Here is a 13,996-nt window from a genome sequence, read left to right as displayed (position 1 = left end):
CATCAGCATTTGATAATTTTCATTTCAGAGATATTTCATTTCCTTGGTTAAATTTATTCTTTAGTATTTAATATTTTGTGTGTGGCTACTGTGAATGGGATTTCTGTTTCTGTGCGTTCATCATTAGCATACATAAGAGCTACTTTTATTTTTATTTTTATTTTTTGACAGGCAGAGTGGACAGTGAGAGAGAGAGACAGAGAGAAAGGTCTTCCTTTGCTGTTGGTTCACCCTCCAATGGCCGCAGCGGCCAGTGCGCTGCGGCCGGTGCACCACGCTGATCTGATGGCAGGAGCCAGGTGCTTCTCCTGGTCTCCCATGGGGTGCAGGGCCCAAGCACTTGGGCCATCCTCCACTGCACTCCCTGGCCACAGCAGAGAGCTGGCCTGGAAGAGGGGCAACCGGGACAGAATCCAGCGCCCTGACCGGGACTAGAACCTGGTGTGCCGGCGCTGCAAGGCGGAGGATTAATCTATTGAGCCACGCCGCGGGCCTGAGCTACTTTTAAATGTTTATTTTGTAACTTGCAAGTTTACTGAATTGGCTTATCAATTCTAACAGCTTTTTGGTGGAGTGCTTGGGTTTTTCCTTGTTCAACATCATATCATCTGACAAAGGATTAATATCCCAAACATATCGGCAACTTTGTGTTCTTTTTGATCAGAGGCTTTTTGTGAAATCTGAAAGCTTTGTTTATCTAGTTTATAGAGAACATTTTATTTGCCAACTTTTCACATGAAGAAATAAGTGTTAAGCTTTAATGCTTTTTGACATCTGTTTGTTTTTTTTTCTCTTTTAATTTGTTAGAATGGTTCATTATTAGAATTTGCGATGTTGAATCATCTCTGCATTCCTCAGATAAATCCAAGCACATCTTTTATAGCACTGTGTTCATTTGCTAGTTTTTATTTAACTGTGTTGATTTTATGTTTAGGTTAGTGGAAATGTAGACAATTGCTACAAAAAGTAATTGAAGGGAAAATAACTATTTCATTTTAAATTTATCATGAATCATTAAAGCTGTAGTATTATAACATTCTTAACCATTGGTTTGACAAAGATATAAGGCAAAGCTTTACAAAAGTAAATTTGCAAATGTTATTGCATGTAAGAGTGTTTTGATTATGCTTATATTATTCTTTCTTTATTATTGGTGTAGGTTATGATAAATTTCTAGAGTGTTTTGGGAATTTCACCCATTTGTTTGCCAGATTTGATAGTCTTATTACTATTTTTGTTACATTTTAATTTTGCCATGTTTGCTAGTTCCTTCAGATTTTGGAAATTAGGGGCTTAAACTTGTTATTTATAATTTCTTTTAAAATATACATTTTATTTAAATTTTTCTGATGGACATGGACATTTCCATAATATTTTCTTTTAAAATTTCTGTTTTCCTTTGATTTTTTTTTTTTTACTTTTTCTTCATATAACATGTATTTTATGCTATCCTTTCCTTGGCAAGAGCTTAATAATTTCGGCTGGTGTCAAAAAGCAAAACAACTTTGTCTTGTTTTTGCTTAGTCTACTAGGATTATTTTTATTTACTATTTATTTTCTAGATTTCCTTTTGGTTTAATTTTCTATTCCTGTGATATATAGTTTTATTCATTGACTTTTAATCTAATTTTCTAATCTAAATAAGACTAAATAAGGGAGACTAAATGAGGAAGGCTCATTTCTCTTTCACATTATAGGCTTGTGCTACAGTTTTTTAAAATGTAGAACTCATTGTGTATATCTATATATCTTATAAATTTGTTTTTTACCTCTTCTAATTGTTAGTTACTTTTTAAAACATTTTTAAATATCTGTAAGTATTTTGATTTGTTATTGTGAGGATGTGTCCATATTCCTTTATTGTTTTAATTGTATTGCATCTAGTCTGTTTTTAATCTGCTTTTTGAAATATGTTCACCTTTTCTCTTTTTGTTGGGGGGGGAACATATTCTTTTTCAAGAAATTTTTATTTTATTTATTTGAAAGGCAAATAGGTAGATAGATTTCAAGATCTTCCATCTGAGATTTACTTCCCAAATGCCCACAACAGATAGGAGTGAGCTATAAGACTGAAGTCTAGAGCTGGGAACTCCACTTGCGTGTTCCGTGTGGGTGGCAGGGACCCAAGTAGTAAAGCTGTCATCTGTTGCCTCCCAGGGTGTGCATTAGCAAGAAGCTGGACCAGAAGCAGAGATGGATTTAAACACAGGCACTCCTAAATGGGATATGTGGATCCCAGATAGTGGCTTAACCTGTGCACCACAGCACCCACCATATGTTCAGATTGTTTGTGCCCGTATGTCTTAGACATTGAGAAAAAGTATGAGTCTCTGATAGGAACAAAGTTGTATTCCTATGTGTTATGTAAATATTTTAATTAATTTATTCAAGTCTGTGTCTTTTTTCTTTTTAATCACCCGATTCCTGAGCCTGGAATGTTAAAATCTTTCATAGTGCTGGTGTTTGTGTCCTTGTTTGTGTTTCCACCAACTTTTGCTATGTATATTTCTGAGTTATTAGATTTATTACAATTACATATATTATCTTTATATTATCTTTTTTTTTTTTTTTTTTTGACAGGCAGAATGGATAGTGAGAGAGAGAGAGAGACAGAGAGAAAGGTCTTCCTTTGCTGTTGGTTCACCCTCCAATGGCCTCCGTGGCCGGCGCGCTGCAGCTGGCGCACCACGCTGATCCAAAGGCAGGAGCCAGGTGCTTCTCCTGGTCTCCCATGGGGTGCAGGGCCCAAGTACTTGGGCCATCCTCCACTGCCTTCCCGGGCCACAGCAGAGAGCTGGCCTGGAAGAGGGGCAGCTGGGACAGAATCCGGCACCCCGACCGGGACTGGAACCCGGTGTGCCGGCGCCACTATAGGCGGAGGATTAGCCTGTTGAGCCGAGGTGCCGGCCCACATATATTATCTTAAGTGAACCCCTTATTAATACATTTTTTAATGAGTATAGAAACATCGGTTCAAAAATAATTTCCCTTTGAACTTACTTTTCGACTCACTTCTGGAATCTATGTTGCTGGTGAGAAATCCAAATGCAGATATGATTATTGAATTTTTGTATTTTAGTAATTTTTTCCGTTGGATAGCTCTTAGGATTTCCTCTTAACTTTTAATCATTCCTATCATGTGACTGTCCATGAGTTGTTTTTATTTTCATTATATTTAGCACTCATAGGACTCTTCAGATTAACTTATTTCATAATTAATTCTGCCTTCAAAATAATCCAGTGGGCGATGTTTGAGATAGCAGTTAAGATGCCGCATCCCATATCTCAGTACCTGGTTCAATGACTGACTCTGCTCCTGACTCCATCTTCCTGCTAATGTACACCCTGGGAGGCAGGGATGATAACTCACGTAGTTGAGTTCCTTTCATACATGTTGGAGACCTGAATTGAGTTCCTGGCTTCTGGCTTCTGCCTGATCCAGCCCAGATGTTGCAGGCATTTGGGGAGTGAATTAACAAATGGAAACTCTCTGTCTCTAAATTTTTTAAAATCCAGATATAACACTTATCATCCTTACTGCTGTACTCCTGCTCCAAATCACCATTATATCTTACCTGGATTATTGTGTAGTTTTTCCACTGGTCCAATTGTCTCTGCTTCTACCCTTGACCCTTTAAAAACTGTTCTACCTTTGACCCTCAGCAGCAGGGATAGCAATCATTTAAAAACTTGCTGAGCAAGGGGCCAACATTGTGGCGCACAGGGCTACGCTGCCTGCTGCAGTGCACTGACTTAAGTCCTCGCTGCTCCACTTCTGATCCAGCTTCCTGCTAATGTGCCCGTGAAAGCAGCAGAAGATGCCCCAAGTTCATGGGCCCCTGCCACATGTTGATGGAGACCCAGATGGAGGTCTGGGTTCCTGGTTTTGGCCTGGCAATTGTGGCCACTTGGGTAGTGAACCAGCAGATGAAAGATCACTCTCCATGTCACTCTTTCAAATAAGTAAGTACAATGTATTTTTTTAAAAACCTCTCTGTACAAAATTTTTCAATGACTCCAGAGAGAAAGACAAAGTATTCCTAGTATTCTTCAGCAGGCCATATGATATGGTAACATGCTGTCTCCTGGACTACCTTTCTACTCTCTAAAACCTCTCTGGGCTCACAGCCACATTAATTGTCATCCTTGATTTCAGCAAGAGACTAATATGATTCTCAGTCTACCAAAGTGATTCTATCCACGCATTTATTTTTCAATAAATATTCCTTTATGTAATGATGTGGCCTGTCAGCAGAGGCATTTGGGTTAAGGTATCTCTGTTACATTTTAAATAGTTTTTGAATGCCACACTGTGAAGGTCTGATCATCCCTGTAGCATCTTTGCTGATTTCCTTTCTTTTTTTTGGGTGAGGGTCAGTACCTTGTTTTTATTTCACCTGGTCTATTATGTATGTCATTTCCATGTGGCCATGTTTCTTTCAGCTACTTACTGTCATCTAACCAATGTAAAAATTATCCATATGCAACTTTATAAAAAACTGGAAGGAAGCAGAGACCCTGTAGTAACAAAGATGTATTGCAGAGCTTGCTGTCACCAAAGAGCCTGCCATATATCCTGGAATCCACTGTGACTCAGTATCTCAGCAGCTAGAAAGTCCCATCCAAAAACTGTTTTGAAAGTGATGATATAATACAGAGTAATAGAGTTGAAATTTTGTACTAAGTAATGTTTTAAAATTAGGTGCTATGCTGCCAGCATTTTCTAAATTGACAGTCATTGGGCAGCATTCCATAATGTCTCCAGTTTATGTCTTAACTGAGCTGGCTGGGAACACATCAAAAGTTACAGTTTGAGATTGTTATTATGTGCTGTTTGTCATATCCTGGTTGTCACGAAAGAAGCAGTTTCGTTACTTTATGTAGTTTATAACTTTTAAATTACCACTTTGACTTGAAATTTCTGTTAGGTATAATCTAAGGTTAAATTTGATGATTTCCTTCAGAGTTTGGAATTTAGACTAGTTAAAAGTCATTATGCATTCCTTTATAGTCAAATTAATATAGACCTTGTTCATTTGAACTTGCAGACATCTCAGGAAGCAGGTGTTTGTTTTAATGGCTGAGGCATCTGAATCCCACATTGGAGTACCTGTGTTTGATACCTGCCCAGGCTCTCGACTCCAGCTTTGTGCTAATGCAGATCCTGGGAGGCAGTGTTGATGGCTAAAGTGATTGGGTTCCTGCACTCATGTGGGAGACCTGATTGCATTCCTGACTCCTAGCATCAGCCCTGTCCCATCTTGACTGTTGTGAGCTTTTGGGGAGTATACCAGTGGATAGGAGCTCTTTGTTTTCATCTGTGTCTCTCTGCCTCTTAATTAAAAGTCTTGACATTTTAAAAGAGACTTGAGCAATAAACTTAGAAAGCAATTTTGATTATAATATATAGTATTTTGATGAATAAAACCATGGTACTTCTGAGATACAGCAAAAGGGACCTGCTTTAGTTTGGTGCCTGAACTCAGAGTCGTATTCTCAATCATGGGCTTTATGCACAGTTGTAGTCCATTTTCTGTTGCTATAACAGAATACTCGAGAACAGGTAATTCATAAAAAATATGTTTATTCATCTCATGCTCTGGGTCCAAGGTCCAGGACCCACATCTACTGAAGGCTTTCTTGCTAATGACACTCTCTGCACTGTCTTGAGGCATCACAGGGCATCATCTGGCAGAATGGGTGCATGTAAGAGACACAGTCTGGTTCTTATGACAGACACCCACTCTCAAGCTAAGGCATTAATGCATTAATCCGTTCATAATGTCAAAGCTTTAATCACCTTTTTAAGATCCCTACTGGCCCTGACTTTTAATACCTCATAATGGGGATTAAATTTGAAAATGAGCTTTGGTGAAGACATCCACATCACAGAATAAGGCCAGCTCAGTTCTTAGGATCCATGGATCATGTAGCGGTGTTTCTCCACGGATGTCCTCAGTCTGAAAACCTGAAAACTTGTTCTCTTTCCCTCTTTCAGGGAACCTGCCTTACGTTCTACCCTGTCTACTGTGCTGCCAGGCAATAGTTTCCATACCTGGAAGAGTTAAGGGAATCACCTGAGCAGCTTTAAAAAATGCACACAATGAGATTGGTAAAGGACATGTGACCTTGGCTTGGAGCCCCATGTTCTGGCCCCTCTCCTGCCTTTAACACACTTTGCTGACTACAACACACAAATCTACCTGTGATAACTACTCATGGGATAATATTAACACAGAATACTGTGGACATATGGAAGAAAGAGGCCACGCAGAGGCTAAATTAGAGACTGCTAAGAATATTTGATTGTGAACAGAAGACAGACCTACTGACTCACTCTCTATCCTTGTATTATAGTCCACAGACCACAAAGCTAGTTACTGCCTTCAAATCTTCTTTTCCCACATGTCTTCAGTTTCTTATCATAGCTAGTTAAATAGAAAATGAGAGAGATATAGAAAGACAAATATGGCAATTTCAAGACAACTATAAAGAGAGAGAAAAGACCTTTAGGAAACAAGAAAAACTCTCAAAGAATATATGTGAAGGAGCTCCTGGCAAGTGGAGAGCAATAGTGTTTTGTTTTGTTTTGTCTTTTCCTCTGATCTTCTGAAGAATCCTAACTACTTAGCACATTTATATCTCAGTTTCCCAAGTGAATGGCTTGCTTTATGCAGGCTGATCACGTCATCATTGAAGGTGCTCTTTCATTAAAAAGTCCTTCTACTGGCAGATGTTGTGATATAGTGTGTTAGGCTTTGCTTGAGACACCTACATCCCATATTAGAGTGTCAATTCAAGTCCCAGTGTCTCTGCTTCCAATCCAGCTTTCAGTTAATGGATTTGGGAAGATAGCAGGTGATGGGCCAAGTACTTGAGTCCCTGTAACTCACATGGAGACCTGGATAGAGTCCTTGGTACTGGCTTTGGTCTGGCCCAGCCTTGGCTGTTGTGAACATTTCGGGGAGTAAACCAGGACATGGAGGGTCTCCCCTCCCTCTCTCCCTCTTTCTCTGCTCCCTTTCTCTTTGTTACTGTTTCAAATAAATAAATCTTTTTTTAAAAATCCTTCTTATATAGGGAACTTCTGTTTATTCTACATTAAGCCAGGGAAGTCTTGAATGATTATTTATTCAACAAATATTTATTGATAAGCATTTATTTATTGATAAGGATGCTATTCTTATAGAGTTTATAGCCTGAAAGGAACACAGATAAGCAGACAATGAATGATTGAGTGGCTGATCTGAAGCCAGGAGCTTCTTCCCAGTCTCTCATGCAGGTCTAGGGCCCCAAGCACTTGGGCCATTTTCTACTGCTTTCTCAGGTCATAGAGAGCTGGTTTGAAAGAGGAGCAGCTGGGACTAGAATCGGCACCCGTATGGGATGCCTGCACCACAAGCAGAAGCTTAGCGTATTACGCCATAGCACCAACCCCCTACAGTTTTTGTATGTAGCTTCTTTTGTCATTTTTCTATCACAGATATTACAAATATGAAATTTTACCATTCTGTTTGTCACATGCAGACAGGAACTAAAAAAGTTGGCACGTACGTGATTGCATGGTTGCTCCATAGCTGGCTTTCAGAAACTTGACTGATGAACAGCTCTCTGCATTGATATAAAACTTTTCCTAACTGATAAGGATGGCTAGCCGTGTCTGGACTGTGCAAGCAGTATACTTTATTTTGAAAATTTTCTTTCCTTCTGGGTCTCTGGCACATTGATACATTGCTAGGCAAAAGGGGTCTAAGTGACCAGCTCCCAATAAAAACCTTGGATCTGAGTATCCAAGGAGGATTCTTAAGTAGAAACCTCACATACATGACCGCATTTTCACAGCTTTGGGAAGCCTGTCCCTGTGCAGTCCTTCAGGACAAGGGGAGAACTTAAGAGAACCCAGCTCTACTCATGAGCTTCTTTCCATCCTTTCTCTGTTGCTGTGATGAATCTTAGCCATGGATGCAACCATATGCTGAGGCCCATGAGTCCTTTAGTCAATCTCCTCCCATGAGGGAGGTCTTAAGGACCTCTAATTCGCATGCTATGGATAATTCCCTGTAAATATTTATTAACAAACCAATCAAATGAGCTATCAAAAGGTAAAGTATTAATGTTCTCATATATATTGTATACATATATGTATATATATTTATGCCAATATAGTTAACCAACACTTGCTTAACTAGCTTGGTTTCTCACAATATTTCTCAAACTCTCAAACTTGGCTCTAAATTACTTTTGACTTTTACCTTCAAATTGTAGAAATCTGTCAGCTTTGAGCAAGGTCAAAGAAAGAATTACTATCTGTAAGGGCCATTTCAAATCGGGAGATTCAGAAAGTATTTAAAGAATGGCAGAGAATCCTTGGATTGTTTATAGCATCCTAAGAAAAAATTTTAAACAAGTGTGTTCATACTTCATTCTGCACTTCTGATGTACTAAACCACATTGTTGTACTGCACCAACCAAATGCGATCACCTTCTCTTGTTAGATTAAAAATGCATTAGTATTTATGGAATATGCATTAGTTTTTATGGAATAATAGCCTTGGGCTAGATATTTTTATATACTTTGTACTGGGAATATTCTACTCGAGGCATATTTTAACAGTAGTTTCCTGTTAAACAATTAAAAGAAATTCCTGATTTTTTTTTGAACTGCAGATCCAGCTTGAAGGAACTTATAACCAACTGGGAAATCCTTGGATTTCTTATGACTTCATCTATGTTTTCAAAAATTCTTCACAGCTCTGTCCTTTCTTACCAAGTAACTGTTCGTGGTGTAATTGTGTTGGGCCATCCCCTTAAGCCCTTTTCTCAGTTTGGATTTAAGGTGATATTGTGGAAATGATGGCTTTACTGCTCCTTATTTGGCTGTTTGACTGTGTGGCTTTACAGCTTCTATGGTAGCCTTTTTAGCAATCCAGTAGTAGAGATCACTACTTCTTAAGCACGGCTGGGCCTACCTTTGATCTTTATTTCTTGTCTAATTGGAGAAGACTTGGATTTCATAAGTGAACTTCAGTACAGAAGGTCCTTAGAGTTGTTACTGTGCGGGGACAGTGATTTCCCAACAATCTGCAGTTGTACAGTTTTCTTCTTTGGCTATTTGCATTGTTTCTCCTCCCATTTTATTGCCTTCTCTATTTTTCTAGTTTCTCCTGTTTCACTAATAAGTTGTTGGACTCTTCATTCAACTAGCCATAAATAGTTATTTTAATATTCATTTCACATAATAAAATTAATAAAATTTTACATTTCTTCATAATTTTGAAAAGGAAACAAAACATTTTTATTGTATTTGTCTACAGTTAGTTAATAGAATGCCTTTCATTTATGTGTACCCACATTATTTTTGTTATGTTTCAACAGGGGAATTGTTTTGTTTATTTGAGTTGATTTTTTCCTTCCCATCCAATGTTTTAATAAAAGTATATTTTCTTTTTTACTTTTTAACATTTCATTTCAGAATCATTTAAAATTTACAAAAGAAGGGCCGGGGCTGCGGCGTGGCTGGTAAAGCCCCTGCCTGCAGTGTCAGAATCCTATATGGGCACTGGTTCAAGTCCTGGCTGCTCCACTTCCAATCCAGTTCTCTGCTGTGGCCTGGGAAAGCAGTAGAAGATGACCCAAGTCCTTGGGCCCCTGCACCCACATGAGAGACCTGGAAGAAGCTGCCAATTGCAGAGTGAACCAGCAGATAGAAGACCTCTCTCTCTCTCTCTCTGCCTCTACTTCTTTCTCTGTGTAACTCTTTCAAATAAATAAATAAATCTTAAAAAAATTTACAAAAGATAAATTGTGATGTAGTAATACATAAAGTTCCCATATACCCTTCACCCCATTTCTACTAATGTCTCATATTAGTATCATTGTCACAATTAATGAATCATACCCAATATCTCCTTTTTTTTTTTTTTTTTTTTTGGTTTTGGTTTTGTATTTGATCCAAACTCCTTTTATTCTTCCCACCCCTCCCAACCTCTAGTAATCAACAGTCTGTGTTCAGTTTGTTTTTTAAAAATATTTATTTATTTGAAAGGTAGAGTTAGATAAAGCCAGATGTCTCTTAACTCTATTGATTGTTTCCTTTGCTATGCCGAAGCTTCTGAGTTTGATATAATCCCCTAAGTCTAGTTTTGTTTTCATTGCCTGTGCTTTTGGGGTCTTATCCAAGAAGTCATCATCTACACTAAAGTCTTGCAGTGTGTCTCATAATTTTCTTCCAACAGTACATAATTTCTGCTCTTATATTCAGAAATTTGATCCATCTTCAGCTGTTTATGGTAAGAGGTAGGAATCTAATTTCAGTGCTTATATATGTTCAGTTTCCTCAGCACCATTTGCTGAAAACGCTGTCCTTTTTCCAATATATATGTTCTTGGCATCTTTGTCAAAAACAGTTAGCTATATAAATGTGGATTAACTTCTAGGCTCTCTATTCTGTTTCGTTGATCTATGTGCTTGTTTTTATGCCAGCACCATGCTGTTTTAATTACAGTAGCTTAATAGTGTGCTTTGAAATCAGGTATTGTGATACTTCCACCTTGATTCTTTTCCCTCTCCTCAGGATCACGTGGGCTATTCAGAGTCTGTGGTTTCATATGAATTTTAGGATTGTTTTTCCTAATTCTGTGATGAATGCTATTAGTATTATGATGGGGATTGCATTAAATCTGTAGATTGGAAAAGCCTATTTTCTATTACTGAGAAAAGTCTACTTAGAATTGGAGGGTTGCCAACAAATTTCCGTTCAACCAAACAGAAGTTTTACCTTTTGCTAACAAAAGGTTAGGTCATTTACACAGGTTTTTGTATTTAGAGGCCCGCTTGATGAAGTGAGTTTTGCAAAATTTCTGGTGTTTGTGGTGTCATTACTTTTAGCAGAAAAGTTCCTCAAGCTTCTATTATAACCCAATAGTCTTTTTTTTTTTTTTTTTTTTTTTTTTTTTTTTTTTTTTTGACAGGCAGAGTGGATAGTGAGAGAGAGAGAGAGAGAGAGACAGAGAGAAAGGTCTTCCTTTGCCGTTGGTTCACCCTCCAATTGCCGCCACGGCTGGCGCGCTGCGGCCGGCGCACCGCGCTGATCCGAAGGCAGGGGCCAGGTGCTTCTCCTGGTCTCCCATGGGGTGCAGGGCCCAAGCACTTGGGCCATCCTCCACTGCACTCCCGGGCCACAGCAGAGAGCTGGCCTGGAAGAGGGGCAACCGGGACAGAATCTGGCGCCCCGACTGGGACTAGAACCCTGTGTGCCGGCGCCGCTAGGTAGAGGATTAGCCTAGTGAGCCGCAGCGCCAGCTAATAGTCTATTTTTTTCCTTTTCTATTTTTCCAATTTTTATTTCAAAGGAAGAGAAACACAGAGATCTCCCATCCACTGGTTCACCCTTCAAATGCCCACAAGCCAGGCCTGGAGCAGGCTGAAGCCCAGAGTTAGGAAGTCAGCCTGGTTCTGCCCTGTGAGGAGCCAACTATCTGAACCATCACCTGCTGCTTCCCAGGGTGAACATTAGCAAGAAGCTGAATTGAAAGTGGAGCTGGGACTTCAACCCAGGCACCTCAGTAAGGGATGCAGGTGTCCCAGGCAGCAACTATGCTTTTTCTCTTCTTAAAGGGATATTATGATTGTATCCTCTACATCGTAACTTTTGTTGTATTTTTATTCCAGCTTTCCAGAAAGATGGTCATTCAGAGCCTATGCATCTGTTCTGTATTTTGACCCTTGGATGAGAATATTCATTCAAGCCAAAAGAGTTCAAACAAAACACCTATGTTATTGTCTCTACAGACCCAGGTAACTTGCTTTCCTTAAATTATTTTCAGAGAATTTTTGTTAATAAAATCCGTGTGCATCCCAAGATTGTTACAGTATGGACATTGTTTTTGATAGTAAGAGTTTAACATAAACAGAATGCAGACTGCATTTAGGAAGGTTTGCTATGAAGAGTGAACATGTATGAAAAATACTTGGCAGTGGTGGCATCATACTGAAGTAAACATGCTGTGTTAGATAATCACACCAAGAATTTGCTTTTTACTTCACTGCATCTCAGGTGCTTTGATTGTGATCAGTTCCATTACAAGCTCCCAGTTCACTTAGATGAGTATTTTTTGTCAACAGAATATATTTGAACTATTAAACCGTATACAGCCATGCACTGCACAATTACATTTCACCTGGCAACGGACCGTATATGTAAAGGAGATTCCTTGAGATTATATTGCTCAGTGACATCAGAACCGTGTTAGTTTGTGTAAGGACATGCTATGATGTTTACATAATCACAACATTTTCTTAATGTATCCCTCTTGTTAATGCATGATAGTACTTATGTGTATTATTTGCAGAGAATGAACACTTGAGCATTATAACTACTCATCCTTTATATTTTATTTGTTTTATATTCTAGCATAAGCTATTTTTGCATTTTATTTGTCTAGCTGAAATATGCATGCAATGAGAATGGTCTTTTTTTTGGCTATGATTTCTGAGTAGTGATTCATTTATATACCAAATGTTTATTAAAGTCATCTGTGAGTCTGAGATTGTACAAAATTCAAGGCATAAAAAGGATAAGACTAATTCTAGTTTAAGAAGCATAGTATTTACTGGGAGAAATAATTAATGCTTATCCACTGTCTGCGTATGTCCCTTTTTACTTGAATTATTTTCTTTGATTTCTGCAGTGACCCTGTGTGTTAAGTTTTGTCATCATTTCAGATACAAAAATGTCAAAACTGAAGAACTAAAATCTTCTGGCTATAGTTCTTTACTAATCCAGTTTCCAGGCTCCTTTATATGTAGTATATTCTCTTCAGAACAGGCCTTTTTCATGTTGCCTTATTTTCATGGAAAAGCAGTTGCTCTCCTGGAGCCCTGAAATCAAACATGTTAATGTTAATGTTAATGTTAACGTTAATGTTAACAATTATAGATCTGTTTCATATGCCCTGAGCATATGCTAGCAGAGTCCTCCAAAGCTCTGCTTTTGAGTTCTGATTTTATGGCAGCCAGTCTTTACCAAGACTGGGATTTTTCCTATCAGTCAGTCAGTTCATTCCCAAGTAAATGTCAAAGCAATAGTTCCCTTTTCATCAATCTATTTAATATAGTTGGTCTTTGCAAATTAAATTATTCCTATCAGTGAGTTTTGGCCAAAAATGGGTTAAGCCAATGAAAATAAGTATGTGTCTCTATTTTTTTTTAACTGATAAGAACAGATATTACACTTGATCTTAGCCAAAAGGCCAAGAAGTGATTTTTTTTAAAGATTTATTTCTTTATTTGAAAGTCAGAGTTAGAGACAGGAGCGGCAGAGAGAGAGAGAGGTCTTCATCCAATAGTTCATTCCCCAATTGGCTGCAATGCCCGGAGCTGTGCCAATCCAAAGCCAGGAGCCAGGACCTTCTTCTGGGTCTCACACGTGGGTTCAGGGGCCCAAGGACTTGGGCCATCTTCTACTGCTTTCCCAGACCATAGCAGAGAGCTGGATGGGAAGTGGAGTAGCCAGGTCTTGAACTGGCACCCATATGGGATGCTGGCGCTTCAGGCCAGGGCGTTAACCCGCTGAGCCACAGTGCCGGCCCCATATGTGTCTCCATTTTTTGAAGTAATTTTAGTAAATTCAGTTTCATCTACCTAAATTATTTTTGTCAAGTGTTTTCTGTTTCCCATTCTACTGTATTTTTGATTCACCTTTCAAAGTGATATTTTTAAGTATTTATTATCAGGAAGTAGGCATCTTGTACATATATGCTTAGCTCCCCAAAGGAAATTTCAGATTTGAACTGTTGCCAAGTTTCCTTTAGAGCTTAGACAAACTATTAAATTTGATGTTTAGTATCTACAATGCGGAAAGAGTTATTATTTTATGGCTTTATACTTTAGGGCTTTCCTGTGTATCCATTTGCCATATTTACTTGCATATAAATTCTCTCATATATTTTTTGGTGGTGAGAGTCATGCACAAGAAATATGTGGAGTGTCCTCAGTG

General features: G+C 38.5%; 1 protein-coding gene and 1 pseudogene across 1 annotated transcript in view; one reads left to right on the top strand and one right to left on the bottom strand.

Moving 5' to 3' along the window:
* Window positions 1–13,996, top strand: part of MORC1 (MORC family CW-type zinc finger 1) — a 218,496-nt gene that overhangs the window by 45,407 nt on the left and 159,093 nt on the right. Inside the window, exon 9 of the mRNA XM_089330742.1 lies at window positions 11,671–11,796. Within this exon, the coding sequence (XP_089186868.1) occupies window positions 11,671–11,796 (126 nt within the window). The remainder of the gene's footprint in view (window positions 1–11,670; window positions 11,797–13,996) is intronic.
* Window positions 13,114–13,262, bottom strand: LOC127483112 (U2 spliceosomal RNA; annotated as a pseudogene).

This window comes from Oryctolagus cuniculus, chromosome 4 (assembly GCF_051225735.1).
Source record: "Oryctolagus cuniculus isolate XC-2025 breed Fujian yellow rabbit chromosome 4, ASM5122573v1, whole genome shotgun sequence".
Taxonomy (NCBI): Eukaryota; Metazoa; Chordata; class Mammalia; order Lagomorpha; family Leporidae; genus Oryctolagus; species Oryctolagus cuniculus.
Note: the sequence above shows the minus strand (reverse complement) of the source record. Positions and strands in the feature narration are given on the sequence as shown.